A 13817-nucleotide genomic window follows, 5' to 3' on the forward strand; every position below is an offset into this window, starting at 1 on the left:
TAACTAAAAGTAGCTTCCCATGCTACCAATAGGAACAATTATAAGAGACATGAAATTAAAGCATAATTATCTCCTCCCCTCATTTTAGAAATGAATAACAACTCTCTCCTTTTTTCCTCTTTAAGAGTGTTGCTCCAGCAGCCCTTTTTCTGGCAGCTAAAGTAGAGGAACAACCACGAAAACTAGAACACGTAATCAAGGTAGCACATGCTTGCCTCCACCCTCTGGCTGCACTTCCTGACACTAGAAGTGAGGTAAGGGATAGTTTTTTAGTTGTAACTTGTTTTATGCTTTTAACAGTTTATGTGTAAATCTCAAGTGTGTTATGGGCACTGACTGCTAAAGAAATCTCTGGATCTTATTTAAACATTTAGAATTTCTTGCAAAGGGTTTCCTCAAGCAGAGCACATCTGTACTGACTTTAGTGGTCAAAAGGAGGCAGATGTAGGGTAAAGATGCTTCATTCAGTCATACTTTGCCTAAATAGGCACTAGAATGAGGACTTTACCATGTGGAGAAAGGTAGGTTTTTGCATCATCTCCCTAAGTGTTTTTTTTTTTTTTCCCAAGTCGTGGACTTTGTCTTGTGTTCTTTAGCCTTCCCTTTTGATTCTATATCAGAACAGCTTTATTTGGAAGTTGTGACTATGTTACATTCTAAGGTTTCTGAATTATCATTTGCCCACATAAGTAAAGAGAAAAGCCCTTTTCCCCCCAAATATTTTTACATCTTTTATCTCATTTGAATCCCACAAGGGGAAAGGGCAGATAATTCTCATTTTATTGAAAGAGAAAATGGCATAGAAAAGGATTTACCTAAGATTATATAATTCATTATAAAGTTGAGACCACAATCTAGCTCTTTTGGCTCCATTTGGTGTATTTTCTCCTAAACTATGCCATTTTGCCATCCAGGCAGTCTTCTGAGGAGGGTTAAATAACATTAGGCTGTTTATTACTCTATCCTCACAATACTTTAACTCATCCTCCCTAAAAGGAAAAGCTTTACCCAGCAGCAAAATATTTGAGGCAATTTGAGTATCTTATATGCCTACTTCAGAACTAAAATATTATTAGATTTACCCTGGGAAATTAATTGAACCCATAAGACTTTTGTACTAGTCATCTCTTATCCAAGTAATACATTTTAGCATTTAGCCCTCTCACATTTTAGGGGAATCTTTGATAATTCCCTCTAGTGTTAAGTATGGGATAAAGATTCTATTCCCTTTTTTTCCTGGTTATCCCAAGAGAGATTGTTATAATTCTTCAGGCTTTATAGAGTGCCTCCTCGTGAGTAACCTGCCTGTCCTCTCAACCCCAGGCTTACCTGCAACAAGTCCAAGACCTGGTCATTCTAGAGAGCATAATACTGCAGACCCTGGGTAAGTTTTAAAAGCGGACGGGCTGCCACCTTTGGGCTTCACCCAGACTGTGAAGAGTTTGCAGAGCTGAGGGCCTAACCTAACCTATGTCCTGCTCCACAGATGAAGGATAAATACACCTGGCCTCTGAAAGAGCAAGACCTCAAACAACGGATTCTTTACAGGCTTTGTGGTTCATATTTACTTTTAATATGATTTTCAGGTTTAATATGCATTTTTAGTCTTTTGATAAATGGCAGCATAAAAACGAATCCAAGTCTACAAAACCTGTCTGCTTTTCTCCCATAGGTTTTGTTTTCTGTTTGGCCATTGGGCTCTGGATATTGATGTTTGTCTTTAAATTGTAACAAACCCTTCTATTGGGTCGTGTGACCAGCCTGGACAGCAGAGTGGGAGGCCAACTCCCTTTTAAGTGTTGCATTTGGAATAGAATTATAGTTTGTCTTCAGTGCTCTACCTTTAAAAACTAATTTACTATTTCTCTAGGCCTTTGAATCCGAAGTTTTCTTTTCTTAACCACATTTCTTTCCCTGTGCTATATTTCTTAAGGCAAATTTGCTATGTGGTGTACCTTACCATACAAAGATGTATTGTTGAAAAGTTAGTCATAGAGTTGTTTTTGGTCATTGATGTTATAAAGTGGGAAGTATGGTAAAAGTTTTGCCTTAAAACAATTAAAATCACATTTAAAGTGATTATATTTCCAGGGGGCAGCTGGGTAGCTCAGTGATTGAGAACCAGGCTTAGAGATGGAAAGCCTGAACATAGGTTCAAATCTGGCCTCAGACACTTCCTAGCTGTGTGATCCTGGGCAAGTCACTTAATCCCCATTGCCTAGCCCTTACTGCTCTTCTGTCTTGGAACCAATACCCAGTATTGATTCTAAAGTGGAAGGTAAGGGTTTTTAAAAAAAGAGAGGGAGAGAGATCATATTTCCAACAAAGTAATGTTACAAGGCATATTGAACTAAAACAAAGGCATTTAATCAGATTGCTCTCATAGGTCCAGATTGGGGGGACCTTTGTTTTCGTTTCATGAATCCCCTTGGCAGTCTCATGAAAATGATAGCCCTCTTCTCAGAATGATTTTATGGGCATAAAATAAAGTTCATGGGATAACAAAGGAAACTCCCATTTTTATTGAAATAAGTAAGATATTTTTAAAGTTCCGTTGTTTAATCAGCTTTGTCTTTATCCAAAGGTAAATAATGAGCTAAGTGGCACAGTGGCTGGAGCTCTGGGTTATGAGTTAGGAAGTTCAAATTCTGTTTCTGATACTTTTAATAGCTTTCATGACCTTGTGCAAGTCAGAACTTCTTTTGGCCTTAGTTTTTCTCTTCTCTAAAATGAGGGGGTTGGACTCTGACCTCATAGGTTTAGCCTAGCTCTAAGTCTAAATATTCCCTTTTAGGATTGAGATTTTAGCTGATACATAGCTATTTATTTTGTATAGCCTATTTAAGTTTAAGCACCTGGGTTACAGTTAATATGACTTTTAGTATCTCTTTTTTCATGGTGTACGTACCAACCTAACCAAAAGTTCTATTATCTGATCCCATGGAATAGTCTATATAAGAAAAATTTCCATGATGTAGCTTTTCCTTTATATACTTGTATCAAGGAAATATGTACATTCTAAAACTTGAAAATTATATTTAAAAAAGCAAATTTAAAAACACTATTCCTGCACCAAATTCTGTATTGACTGTAACTAAAAATGGTGAGTATAATACAATTTGTAGCAGATAAAAGAATAAAATAGTACAACAAAACAATAAATTTTCTTTTGGTTGAAATTTAATCTTAGAAGATAATTATGCCTTAATTTAAATTTTAGATGGAGAAATGAAAGGGGAATATCCTTAACATTGTTATTTTTGTCCTGAGCAAGAATGTTCCAGGGATTTGCCCCCTTCCCCTCCTCCCATCTGCTGCCCAGGCCCTTACACTAGGTTCTTATGTTTGTAACTAAAAATTATTTTGTTTTCAGTGGTGTTTCAACATTGAAGAAGTTCTTAATTTCTTGGAGAACTAGAAACAGCAATGGCCTTTCAATTTTATAACTAGGCTTTAAATCAGTCTTGGAGATAATTCAACATAGAGAAGAGTTCTTTTCTGTCTTCAGACCTCTTATTCCCCTGAACAGCTATTTTGGGGAGGGGAAGGAGGCATTTTACTTGCACAGATGCAAGGGGTGCAAAGTATATTGAGTATCTTTTTCTCATTAACTAATCCTCTTCTACATTTTTTTTTCAGGCTTTGAAATAACAATTGACCATCCACACACACATGTGGTGAAGTGCACACAACTTGTTCGAGGTAAGAAATCCAGGATTGAGGATTCTAATTTGAATCATATTGCAGTAAAGGGTAGTATTTCTGGATAGCATCTATACACACATGATATAAGAATTCATTTGTTAGGAATTAAAGTACAAGTTCTGGCTTTCCTTTCATGTAATTGTTCTAATAGTCATAATACTGGAAGCAACCTTGGAAAGTTACCAAGTCTTTTCAGCTATCAATAAAGCCACAAACTCAGTCTCATTCCTAGGCAGATGAGAAACTAACCTATTTTTTAAAGGTTGTTTCCAAACTTTTTTTTCCATGGAAATTGATGTCTTTTACTTCCAAATACTTTTCTTCCCCTCCTACCTTCATCCCAAAGTGGACCCTCCCTGTAGCTGGAAAAAACTCATTAGCAAAGCAGCCAAAGCATACAACACTATTCTGAACCTGTCATTCAGCAAGCCTAACCATAAGCCCTCATTGTGTGCCCGGCACTATGAAGAATTATAGTCCACCACCTCTCTGTCAAGAGAAAAAATATATTTCATTTTCTCTTCCCTAGAACCAAGATTATCCATTGTAAATTAGTAAAATTTCATCCATCCTTTTAAGTTTTGTAATTTTTATGTTATAGTAATTCGTATAGTCTTTTGATTTTGTTTTCCTTATCTCTTCCTGTCTTTACCCAATATTCTTGTACTTTTTTATTGTGCAGTAAAACCATTACATTCATATTTTCACCCATTCCTCCAGTTGATAGACAACTATTTTGTTTCCAATATTTTGCTACTTCATAGTGCTTCTATGAAAACACTCTTTTCTCTTTTAGTAGGATTAATTACAATCTTATTGTAGATCATTATTGGTCATTCTCTGAATCTTTTACAAGCCTTCCATGTTTCTCTTTTAATTATATTTTTAAGTTTAAAAAATTACTAAATTTTAATGTTAAAATGTTTAAAGTTAAATGCTACTATTCTTGAAAAAAGCCACTATACCAGGAAACTTCCACAATCTGGGTTTTAATGTAGCAATTTTCCTAGAGGGAGAAATGAGTTTTTGTTTTGTTTTAATTGGTGAAATACCAAATAAATTAATGGGGGGGTGTTTTAAATGTTTATTAATATGATGACTGTGTGTTATGGGAATAGATGTCCCTCACAGAGCCATTGACTTTTCCGAATTAACACCATCTCCTTTAAAAATATTACAGTGTTGGGGCAGCTGGGTAGCTCAGTGGAGTGAGAGTCAGGCCTAGAGACAGAAGGTCCTAGGTTCAAACCCGGCCTCAGCCACTTCCCAGCTGTGTGACCCTGGGCAAGTCACTTGACCCCCATTGCCCACCCTTACCACTCTTCCACCTATGAGACAATACACCGAAGTACAAGGGTTTAAAAAAAAATATTACAGTGTTTCGTGTTCTGTAAAAGCTGGTTTTGCAAAAAGTAAGGCCCTTTTTAGTATTTCCTTTTGGTTTTAATTTTTTTTCCAGATCATTAATTTTCCTCTGGATTTTAAAGAGTTCATAATTCTATCTAGTTACGCATGAAGAATATTGAAATAGGCTAATAATGAAAATTTGTAAATGGCTCTCCTATAAATTATTCTCACTAAGATCACATTTTCAGCTAACATACTGTTTGTTTGTTTTTTCCAGCAAGCAAAGACTTGGCACAGACCTCTTACTTCATGGCAACCAACAGGTTTTTACTTTTATTTGTTTCATGGGATGGGTTTTCCTTGGTTGGGTTGGAGATAGCAACCTTTTTAGGATTGAGAGTTCGGAAACCTGGTTCCAAGATTATTTACTATTTTCTAACCACTTTCCATGGTGTGCTATGCATTTTTCCCTAGTGCTTTATATTTTACAAAATTTAACACTACTCTGTAGCTTCTTAACTGTCATATCTCTTTGATAAGGGCTTAGAAAACCCAGTAGCATAGTTCTAAGAGGTCTTTAAGAATTTTAGACTCACTGAGAACCATTTCTCTAAACAATTTGAACTCTGGTTTGTATAGAGTCTTGCAACATTTTTTCCCTTTTTCAGAATCATCAGAACGTTCATATAGATGATATCCTCTGCCTCCTTTTTTCTCCAGCCCATTGGCTGACCTCAAAAGGCAAAAAGATTGGACCTCCCTTGTCTTCCGTTTGCCATTCATATGCCCTGACATGGAAAGTTTCATTATTTTGAAATAGGCCACAGAACACGAGAATTTAAGGATAAAGTTAAGGCACTGCTGTGTCATTTTAAGCAGAGTGAATTATTACATTATTATTGGTTCCCAGAGATAATTTGCTGATAAATTTTTCTTCCTTGTTCTATTTGATTAAGAAACTAGTTATATACAGGGCAAGCTCAGGTCAGCCAGAAGGAGTGTCTTATTTACTTTCCCAAAGGTCTAAGCTTGTTCTCAGCTTAAGTAAAGCTCATTTTGACAACTGGATGCTTCTAAGGAATCCAACCACCTGCTACTTACTAGATTATGGCTTTAGCCTACTCTAAAACTATTAGAAAGGGATTAATTTGCCTACATCTAGAATGTCAGTTAGTAGACACATTGTCAGAAAGGAATAGAATTGAAGTGATTTGAGCAAAGAAGGGGAAATTTTCAAATCTTGCATGTAGGTAAATTGGCAGGAAGACCATTTTGATTATTGAATCTGAGCATTTTTACCTGTTTTTTTTCCCAATGTTTATTTAGCAGAAAATTTTGGGTTCAGGCTTGAGAGCTCATGGCTTTCTGTTTCTCTCCCTCCGATTGGTATCAGCCTGCACTTGACCACATTTAGCCTGCAGTACACACCTCCTGTGGTGGCTTGCGTCTGCATTCACCTGGCCTGTAAGTGGTCCAACTGGGAGATCCCAGTCTCCAGTGATGGGAAACACTGGTGGGAGTATGTGGATGTCACAGTAACCCTGGAGCTTCTTGATGGTGAGTTTTGGAGAAGGACCTCTAAAAACATTTTTCACTTGGTTCTATCATTGAGACTCATCTTAGAAAATGTTTATTCTTGTGGTTTCCTATATATCAAGCTTTTGAGGTTCAGTAACTATAAGTTTTATTCTAGCTTCCTTTCTTGCAGTTGGTGGTAATGGTGGTAAAGATGATGATAATGAAGGTGGTTGTAGCAGACATTTATAGTACCCTTTTATGGCCTACATAAATTCATATTTGATCATTTCAGAGGCCTATAAGATAAGCAGAAATTGATGTTAATATCATTTTAGAATGCCCCAGTGTGATTCAGTAGTTTGGGAACTTGCTTTGAGGGCAAGTAGACTGGTGCATGCCACCTTGGTGACCATGGGCAAATCCTTTAGCTGTTTACTGCCTCAGGCAACCTTCTGAACTATAGATTGCATTTGAGTTGATAATCTCCCATTGAGAAAGTTTCTGTACCAGATGAAATTACAAATCTGATCTGTGGGTCTCCCTTTCCTACTTCCTACCCTCCTATATGAATATATATGAATTAGGAAACCAAGGCTAAGTGTGGTTTTGCCCAAGGTCACATAGTTTATAAGGGGTAGAGCTAAGATTCTTATACAAATCTTAGGACAAATGTACTGTTCTTTACACTTAACCATAGCTATTACACAGATGAAGCTAGCCAAAAATTTTAAATTGCCTTTATGAGTTTTTCATGTGTATTTTGTTGAACTTACAGAACTGACTCATGAATTCCTACAGATCCTTGAAAAAACCCCTAACAGACTCAAACGCATTAGGAATTGGAGGGTAAGTATTATTGATAATCAGTCTGGTGGACCAAAGCCAGTTGTTTTTTTCTTGACTGCATCAGGTTACATAAATTGAATCAGTTTACTAAGTTTGGAATTTCCCTTCTTAAGTTATGCAATAGTTGTGACTTTAGCTACATAGCTTGTGCTCTTGCCCAGAAACCAGGGACTGTGGGTGGTAGTAGGAGTTCTTTGGTATTGTGTAACTTCACCATTGTGGGGCAGTCATTCAATAAACATTGATTTCATTGCATGCAGACTTTCTGTTAGAAGATATATGCTTTTGAAAGTGGATATTAGCAAGATTTCAGAAATTGTTTATTCGTTCCACTTTAACTTTGATTGTGGTGAAAAGAAGATTTTTATTTCTTATTCAAGTAGAAAGTTTGACTTCAAATTTCCCTAATGCTCATAAACTGACCTGTGAATTTAATTTCATGATTTTAAACTGAGGTTCTGAAAATCAACTTGCCTTTCAGAGGTCTAGATTTAGAAAGGGTCTCGAAGGCTTCTCTTTGATTCTTGTCTCTTAAATAGTTTCATAGCCAGGATATCCCAAAATATCGAGGGGAAGTATGTCAGGCATAATAGGACAGAGAAATATGTGTTCACTAGGTTTCATCTTATCTTACTTTTTCCTTTGAATTTCTGCCTCCTGCCTTCTCACACCTGATAGGGTGCCCTCTCTATAGCCATTTATATTGAATTGAGTTATTTTTGTCAGTATTTTCATTGAAATTCTTAATCTTTTATCTTTTGTTGCTAAAAAGTTTACATTTCCCAGTATATTCTTTCCATCTCTCTTGAAGGGAGTAATCCTTTATAACAGAATTTTTAAAAACTCAGCAGCTGATTTTGTATCAACCAAGTTCGATGTTATATATGCATAGTTCATACTAGCCCTTTCCTTCCACACCACAAACAAAGCATGTGCTCTTTGAGGCAAACTTTGTCATTAGAATTTTCCCAGTGTTCCATTTTATTTTTTCTTTATATATTTTTTTTTGTTATGCTTGTTATATAGTTTTTCATCAGTTCCTATACTTCTCTAAACCAGTTGTGTGTGAAATGATTTTTGTTTCTTATTCAAGTAGAAAGTTTGACTTCAAATTTCCCTAATGCTCATAAATTGACATGTGAATTTAATTTCATGATTTTAAACTCTTCTGAAAATCAATCACTTTTATTGTTAATAATCCATTACATTTATTTTCTTCTGCTTGTTCAGCCATTTACCAATAGCTGAGCATTTACTTTGTTTCCAGTTCCTGACTACTACAAAGGGTGCTCAATAAATTTTATCCTTCATCTCCTTGTTTGTGCAACTTAACTTTAGTTGGAAGGTTTTGCAGGGCCTTGTGAATAGAAAAATCTTTATTTTTCATTTCTAATTCAGTGTCATATAGGAAGTTTGACTTCATTTCCTTTATCATTGATTGTAGTGGGATTTCTGGGTTAGAGGACATGAACATTTTGGCCTTTTTGTTAGCACAATTTCAAATTTTTCCCAAGAATGGTTGGACCAGTTCCCATTTCCACCAGCAGTACATTAGTGTACCTGTTTTGTCATATTTGTCATCTTACCAGTTTGCTGCAATGTGAATTCAGAGTTGTTTGGGTTTGTCTTTTCTTATTGTTACCTTTTTTGGAGCATTCTTTCATTTTGAGTGCTTTTTGTTTAGGCAGAAATAAATTAATTTCTTGATAAACTTGATCCACCCTGGAATAAATTTATACAGTTTGCTTTTAGACTCTTAAAATCTTGATTTTGTTATTTAATAAACATTTACCGAGCATCTGCTTTATTATAATCACTTTGCTAAGTGCTGAAATAATGCTGATATTATTGTCTATGACTATTATTTTAAAATGCACTTTTACAAATTACATTGATCATAAGGTTATTATTGTTATTGTTATTATTAGCTAGTGTTGTTATTATTGTCCAGATGAGGAAACTGAAGCTTAGGCTAAATGACTTGTCCCGAGTCAAGCACTTAGAATTCAAATTTCTGATTTCTTTTCTAGTGCTTTTTCTTTTTTTTTAATTCTCTACTAGAGCATACTCGTGGTAAAGTATAGAGAGTGGATTTACTTGTTGGAACCCTCTGTCTCTGTCCTTGTCACACCCTCTAATTATGAAGCAGAGTCCTTATATCTCATTGTCTTGAGCATTTAAGATTATTAATCATCTTAATTTTTGTTTGATGAGATCTGGGATTTCACCAGTGGGGAGGAAGCTCCTAGTGAAAAATTCCTTCTATTATTGCAAATAATCACCAGTGAGACACACAACAAGTATTTAATCTGATGTGCCAGGCTCTGTGCTGACTACTAAGGATACAAACTTAAAAAAAGAAACAATCTCACAGGGAACTTGCATTCTATTGAGGAAGATAACTTGTACATCTAGAACAAAGGCAAGGTAGTTAATGACTCAGGGCCCTAGCAGTTTGTCATATAAATTTGTAAGTATAAATTCTTTCTTAGAAAATTAGTCTCGTTTAGAGTTCAGGGGTTAAGTAAAGCCAGCCAATATGTGTCAGACTGGGATGCAAAGACTTGAACCCAATTGCTTTGTTCTCATATAATGGCTTGCATGTAGTGGATATTTAATGGTCATCTGCTTGATTTTAGGCTTGCCAAGCTGCCAGGAAATCTAAATCAGGTGACCCAGGAGAAGACGACTCCCTTTCAGAGCAGGCAATCCTGAGCATGATCTCCAGGAGCTCTTCAGATATGAACATCGCAGGCTTAATGAGCATGTCGACTTCTAACACAACAAACACTGTGCCTTCTCTCCCAGCCAAGGAGAAGTCTCCAAATGATTTGAGCACCATGGAGATGTTGCAGGCTGACCACTGGCTGCCTTCACAGCACTCTCTCAAGCTGGAGTCTACTCAGGGTCATCGGACTAATGAGCATCTCACACTTATGGGAGCTGACCATTCTTTGCAACAGGACCCAGCGGCATTTGTTTCTCAGAAGCAGAGCAGCAAAAGTATGCCCACTGCAAAGGTGTCTCTGAAGGAGTACCGAGCCAAGCATGCTGAGGAACTGGCTGCCCAAAAGCGACAGCTAGAAAACATGGAGGCCAATGTGAAATCACAGTATGCATATGCTGCCCAGAATCTACTAGCCCAGCAAGAGAGCCATTCTTCCTCTGTCATTCTGAAAATTCCCATGGAAAGTTCTGAAAACCCAGACAGACTTGGTCTGGAAAAGGCAGACAAAGCAGCCCTCAAAATGAGAATTCCTATGGTAGGCGGAGGAGATAAAGCCCTTTCTGCAAAACCAGAGGAGATAAAAATGCGAATTAAAGTTCACACAGCAACTGATAAACACAGCTCTGTGGATGAGTTTGGGGCAAAGACCCGGGAACACAAGGAGAAGCACAAGGTCCACACATCCAATCATCACCATCACCACCACAATCACCACTCACACAAACACTCCCACTCCCAACTCCCTGTTGGTTCTGGGAACAAGCGAGTGGGTGACTCAAAACATAGCAGCCAGTCAAACATCTTGGCCCACAAAGCCTACAACTTGTCTGGCTCCTCTTCCTCTTCTAGTTCAGCCCGTAAAAGGCCCCTACCTGAGGAGTCTGCAGTAATGTATGAGCACCCTGCCAAAATTGGCAAGACCTCTAAATCATCCTCTGTGACATTCCCTTTCCCGCCTCTCCCTGCAATGACACAGTTGCCTGGGCATAGCTCAGAAACGAGCAGCCTCCCCTTCTCCCGAGCCCCTCATGTGAAATCGGACAAAAACTCCACTGGAGCAAATGGACACAATACAACCCAGACAATAGACTATCAAGACACTGTTAACATGCTCCATTCACTGCTTAGTGCCCAGGGCATGCAGCCCACACAACCCTCTGCTTATGAATTTGTTCACTCTTACGGTGAATACCTGAATCCACGGGCTAGTGGGGTTCCCTCCAGAGCAGGCAATTTAGACAAACCCCGACCACCTCCTCTACCATCAGAACCTCCCCCACCACTACCACCCCTTCCTAAGTAAAGAAAAAAAGAGATTCCCTTTTTTTAACTACTGAGTCTGGACTAAGAAAATTACTTTCCATATATGAAATTTTTGTCACCCTCCTTGGGCCAGGGAAAGGAGGGTGTAAGAGGGTAGGATGTTATTATATCCACTGCCTCAGAAATAACTATTTTATTATAGTTTTTACTGGTATTAGAGAAGTGAGAATTCCTTAAAGCTGTGAAGGATTGAAAACACTTCCTCTTTTCTTGCTCTTGTGTCTCCTAACAGGGTGGTTGGCAATGGTGGTTTTTTTCCCCCTTTCCAGCCCCCCATATTTCCCTGTCAGGACTGAAAAGTGTAACTTTTCTTTCAAACAAAAAACAAAACTTGTGGAACTATTGGGGTTTTAATATATCAAAAGAGAGGAAGTATTTAAACGTCATAAAAATCTTTTTAAAAGTAATTTAAAAATAAGTTATCTGTTAAGTTTTTATATATATATAATTGGGGAAGGGATGTGAGTCTTGCTGGATTGATGTAAAACAGCATTGACTAGAGGGAGGGAGGGGGTGGGAAGGCAGGGAGAATGCTTTTGGCCTTGCCCTAGGCCCAGAGACAGGCTGTGGGCAATTTGAAGTGTTGAGACCTTTTGGTTTGTGTGTGCATTTATTTTTCTTTTTATGTGTATATTTTTAAAAATCATGTTTCAGCTCATCTTAGCCTTCCTTTCTCTCAAACAGTTTTTACTATAGGGAATATAGCGTGTCTCAAAGCTTTTAACAGAAAGAGAAGAGACACATGGGTTTTGTTTAGTATTTTCCCCTTTGTGTATGATGTAATAGGTGGTAGAATGTGAACAGTTATATGGCAGCAGCTCTCTAAATTCTAGTCAAAGCCTTCTCAGCACTCCGTTCATTGTCCTGACTTTACCAGTTCAATTTTAAATCCTATTTTTATTCCCCTCTACTTAAAGTCTTTGTGAAGTAAAGAATAAAGGGGGGATGGAGGGTGAAGGATGGAGCAAGTGGATCTCTTGTGCAGAATTCTGTTTTTTTCTTTTTTTCAAATTAGGCTTTGAAAGCTTCCATATGTGAACACTTTCATGGTTTCCTATGGGAGCTGGAATATAACAGTAAGTACCATGTTCTATCTAGCAAAATCCAGTCCATATATATTGATCTGAGATCTGTGAGAGAAAACACTGGAGGATATAAAAACAATGGAATTGTGATTTGGAATATAGAAAATTGTATTTTAAACTGTATTATGAATGTGAGATTTGCTTTTCATCCAGGTTGTTGAAAGGAAATGGCTTCTTCTCAGAAAGTATGTTGAATGAACTTCTGAAAATGAGGTCAGAGTATCAGTTGAGCCAAATGGGTGCCATTTGGGTGTGGTTACTTGGATAAACCAGCATGTGCCATGGACACAGTCATGCTTAGCTTATCCATCGATGTGGGGCTTACTCAGGGTCTCTGGCTCCAGGAACTCTGGAGGGAGCTTGTCAGGAGACTTTAAAAAAAATTAAAAAGGTGTTTAAAAAAAAAATCTACTGACCCAGATGCTCCGTATTCAAGAGTGAACATATTTGGTGAAGAGGAAAATCTTATCATTTACAAGTAGCTATTAAGAATCCAAAGCCAAATTCCAGCAAGTATCTTCCTAACTTTGAAATTTTTGCAGTGATTAGTCATATGCAATTTTTCTACCCTGCGGGAGAGCTGTCTGACCAAAGGTGCAATGTAGATTTTCATTGTATCTTGAACAACAGTCTTGGATTTTTAAATGTAGCATCTTTCGCACCAAATATTCTTAAAGAAGAATTAAATTTCTTGTTTTCATTGAAGCGGGCAAGGGAGACGGGAATTGCATTTTTACCCTAGGAAGGAGGCTCACAGATCCAAGGAGTCCTAATAGGAACAATTTGCCTCGTTCAGTTCTGAAAGTCTGATTAGAAAATGAGAGAGAAACTGACCCAGTAGAAGAAATTTGAGAAACGAGCCCTAACTGAAGGGATTGGACAAAAAGACTGGTTCACAATTGGGATTTCTTGGGCTCTTTCTCTCTGCCTGTTTAAACTTTGCTTGCTCAGTGCTGTGTAAAATGAAGAACTCTGAAAACCTCTTAACTGGTAATGCTTCTTGACTTGAATGGCACTTGGTGGCTTTTTGGCTTGGTTTTCTGTGTGGTGCTAAGCTTTTGGTAAACCAATAATTCAATAATTAATAGTGAATACTCGGTTTTACATTCAGATACACAATTGTATACCATTTCTGGGAATTTGGATTGTGTTGCTTATGAGGTTTTTGCCCATCATTTGTTTAAGTTTTGTTTATGTAGAGGTTTCTTTCTGTTCTCTTTTGGTTTTGAGGGTTTGGGGAAGGTGTGGGAATTGGGGAGAATGCT

General features: G+C 37.4%; 1 protein-coding gene across 1 annotated transcript in view; it reads left to right on the forward strand.

The window, feature by feature from the left end:
- The window catches only part of CCNT1 (cyclin T1), a 28854-nt gene extending 17374 nt beyond the window's left edge, over positions 1–11480 (forward strand). Inside the window, exons 3-9 of the mRNA XM_044677482.1 lie at positions 126–254; positions 1324–1384; positions 3640–3702; positions 5330–5375; positions 6446–6609; positions 7346–7416; positions 10056–11480. Coding sequence (XP_044533417.1) covers positions 126–254; positions 1324–1384; positions 3640–3702; positions 5330–5375; positions 6446–6609; positions 7346–7416; positions 10056–11447 — 1926 coding nt within the window. The 3' untranslated portion in view covers positions 11448–11480. The remainder of the gene's footprint in view (positions 1–125; positions 255–1323; positions 1385–3639; positions 3703–5329; positions 5376–6445; positions 6610–7345; positions 7417–10055) is intronic.
- The last annotated feature ends 2337 nt before the right edge of the window (positions 11481–13817 follow it).

This window comes from Gracilinanus agilis, chromosome 5, assembly GCF_016433145.1.
Source record: "Gracilinanus agilis isolate LMUSP501 chromosome 5, AgileGrace, whole genome shotgun sequence".
NCBI classification, from domain to species: Eukaryota; Metazoa; Chordata; class Mammalia; order Didelphimorphia; family Didelphidae; genus Gracilinanus; species Gracilinanus agilis.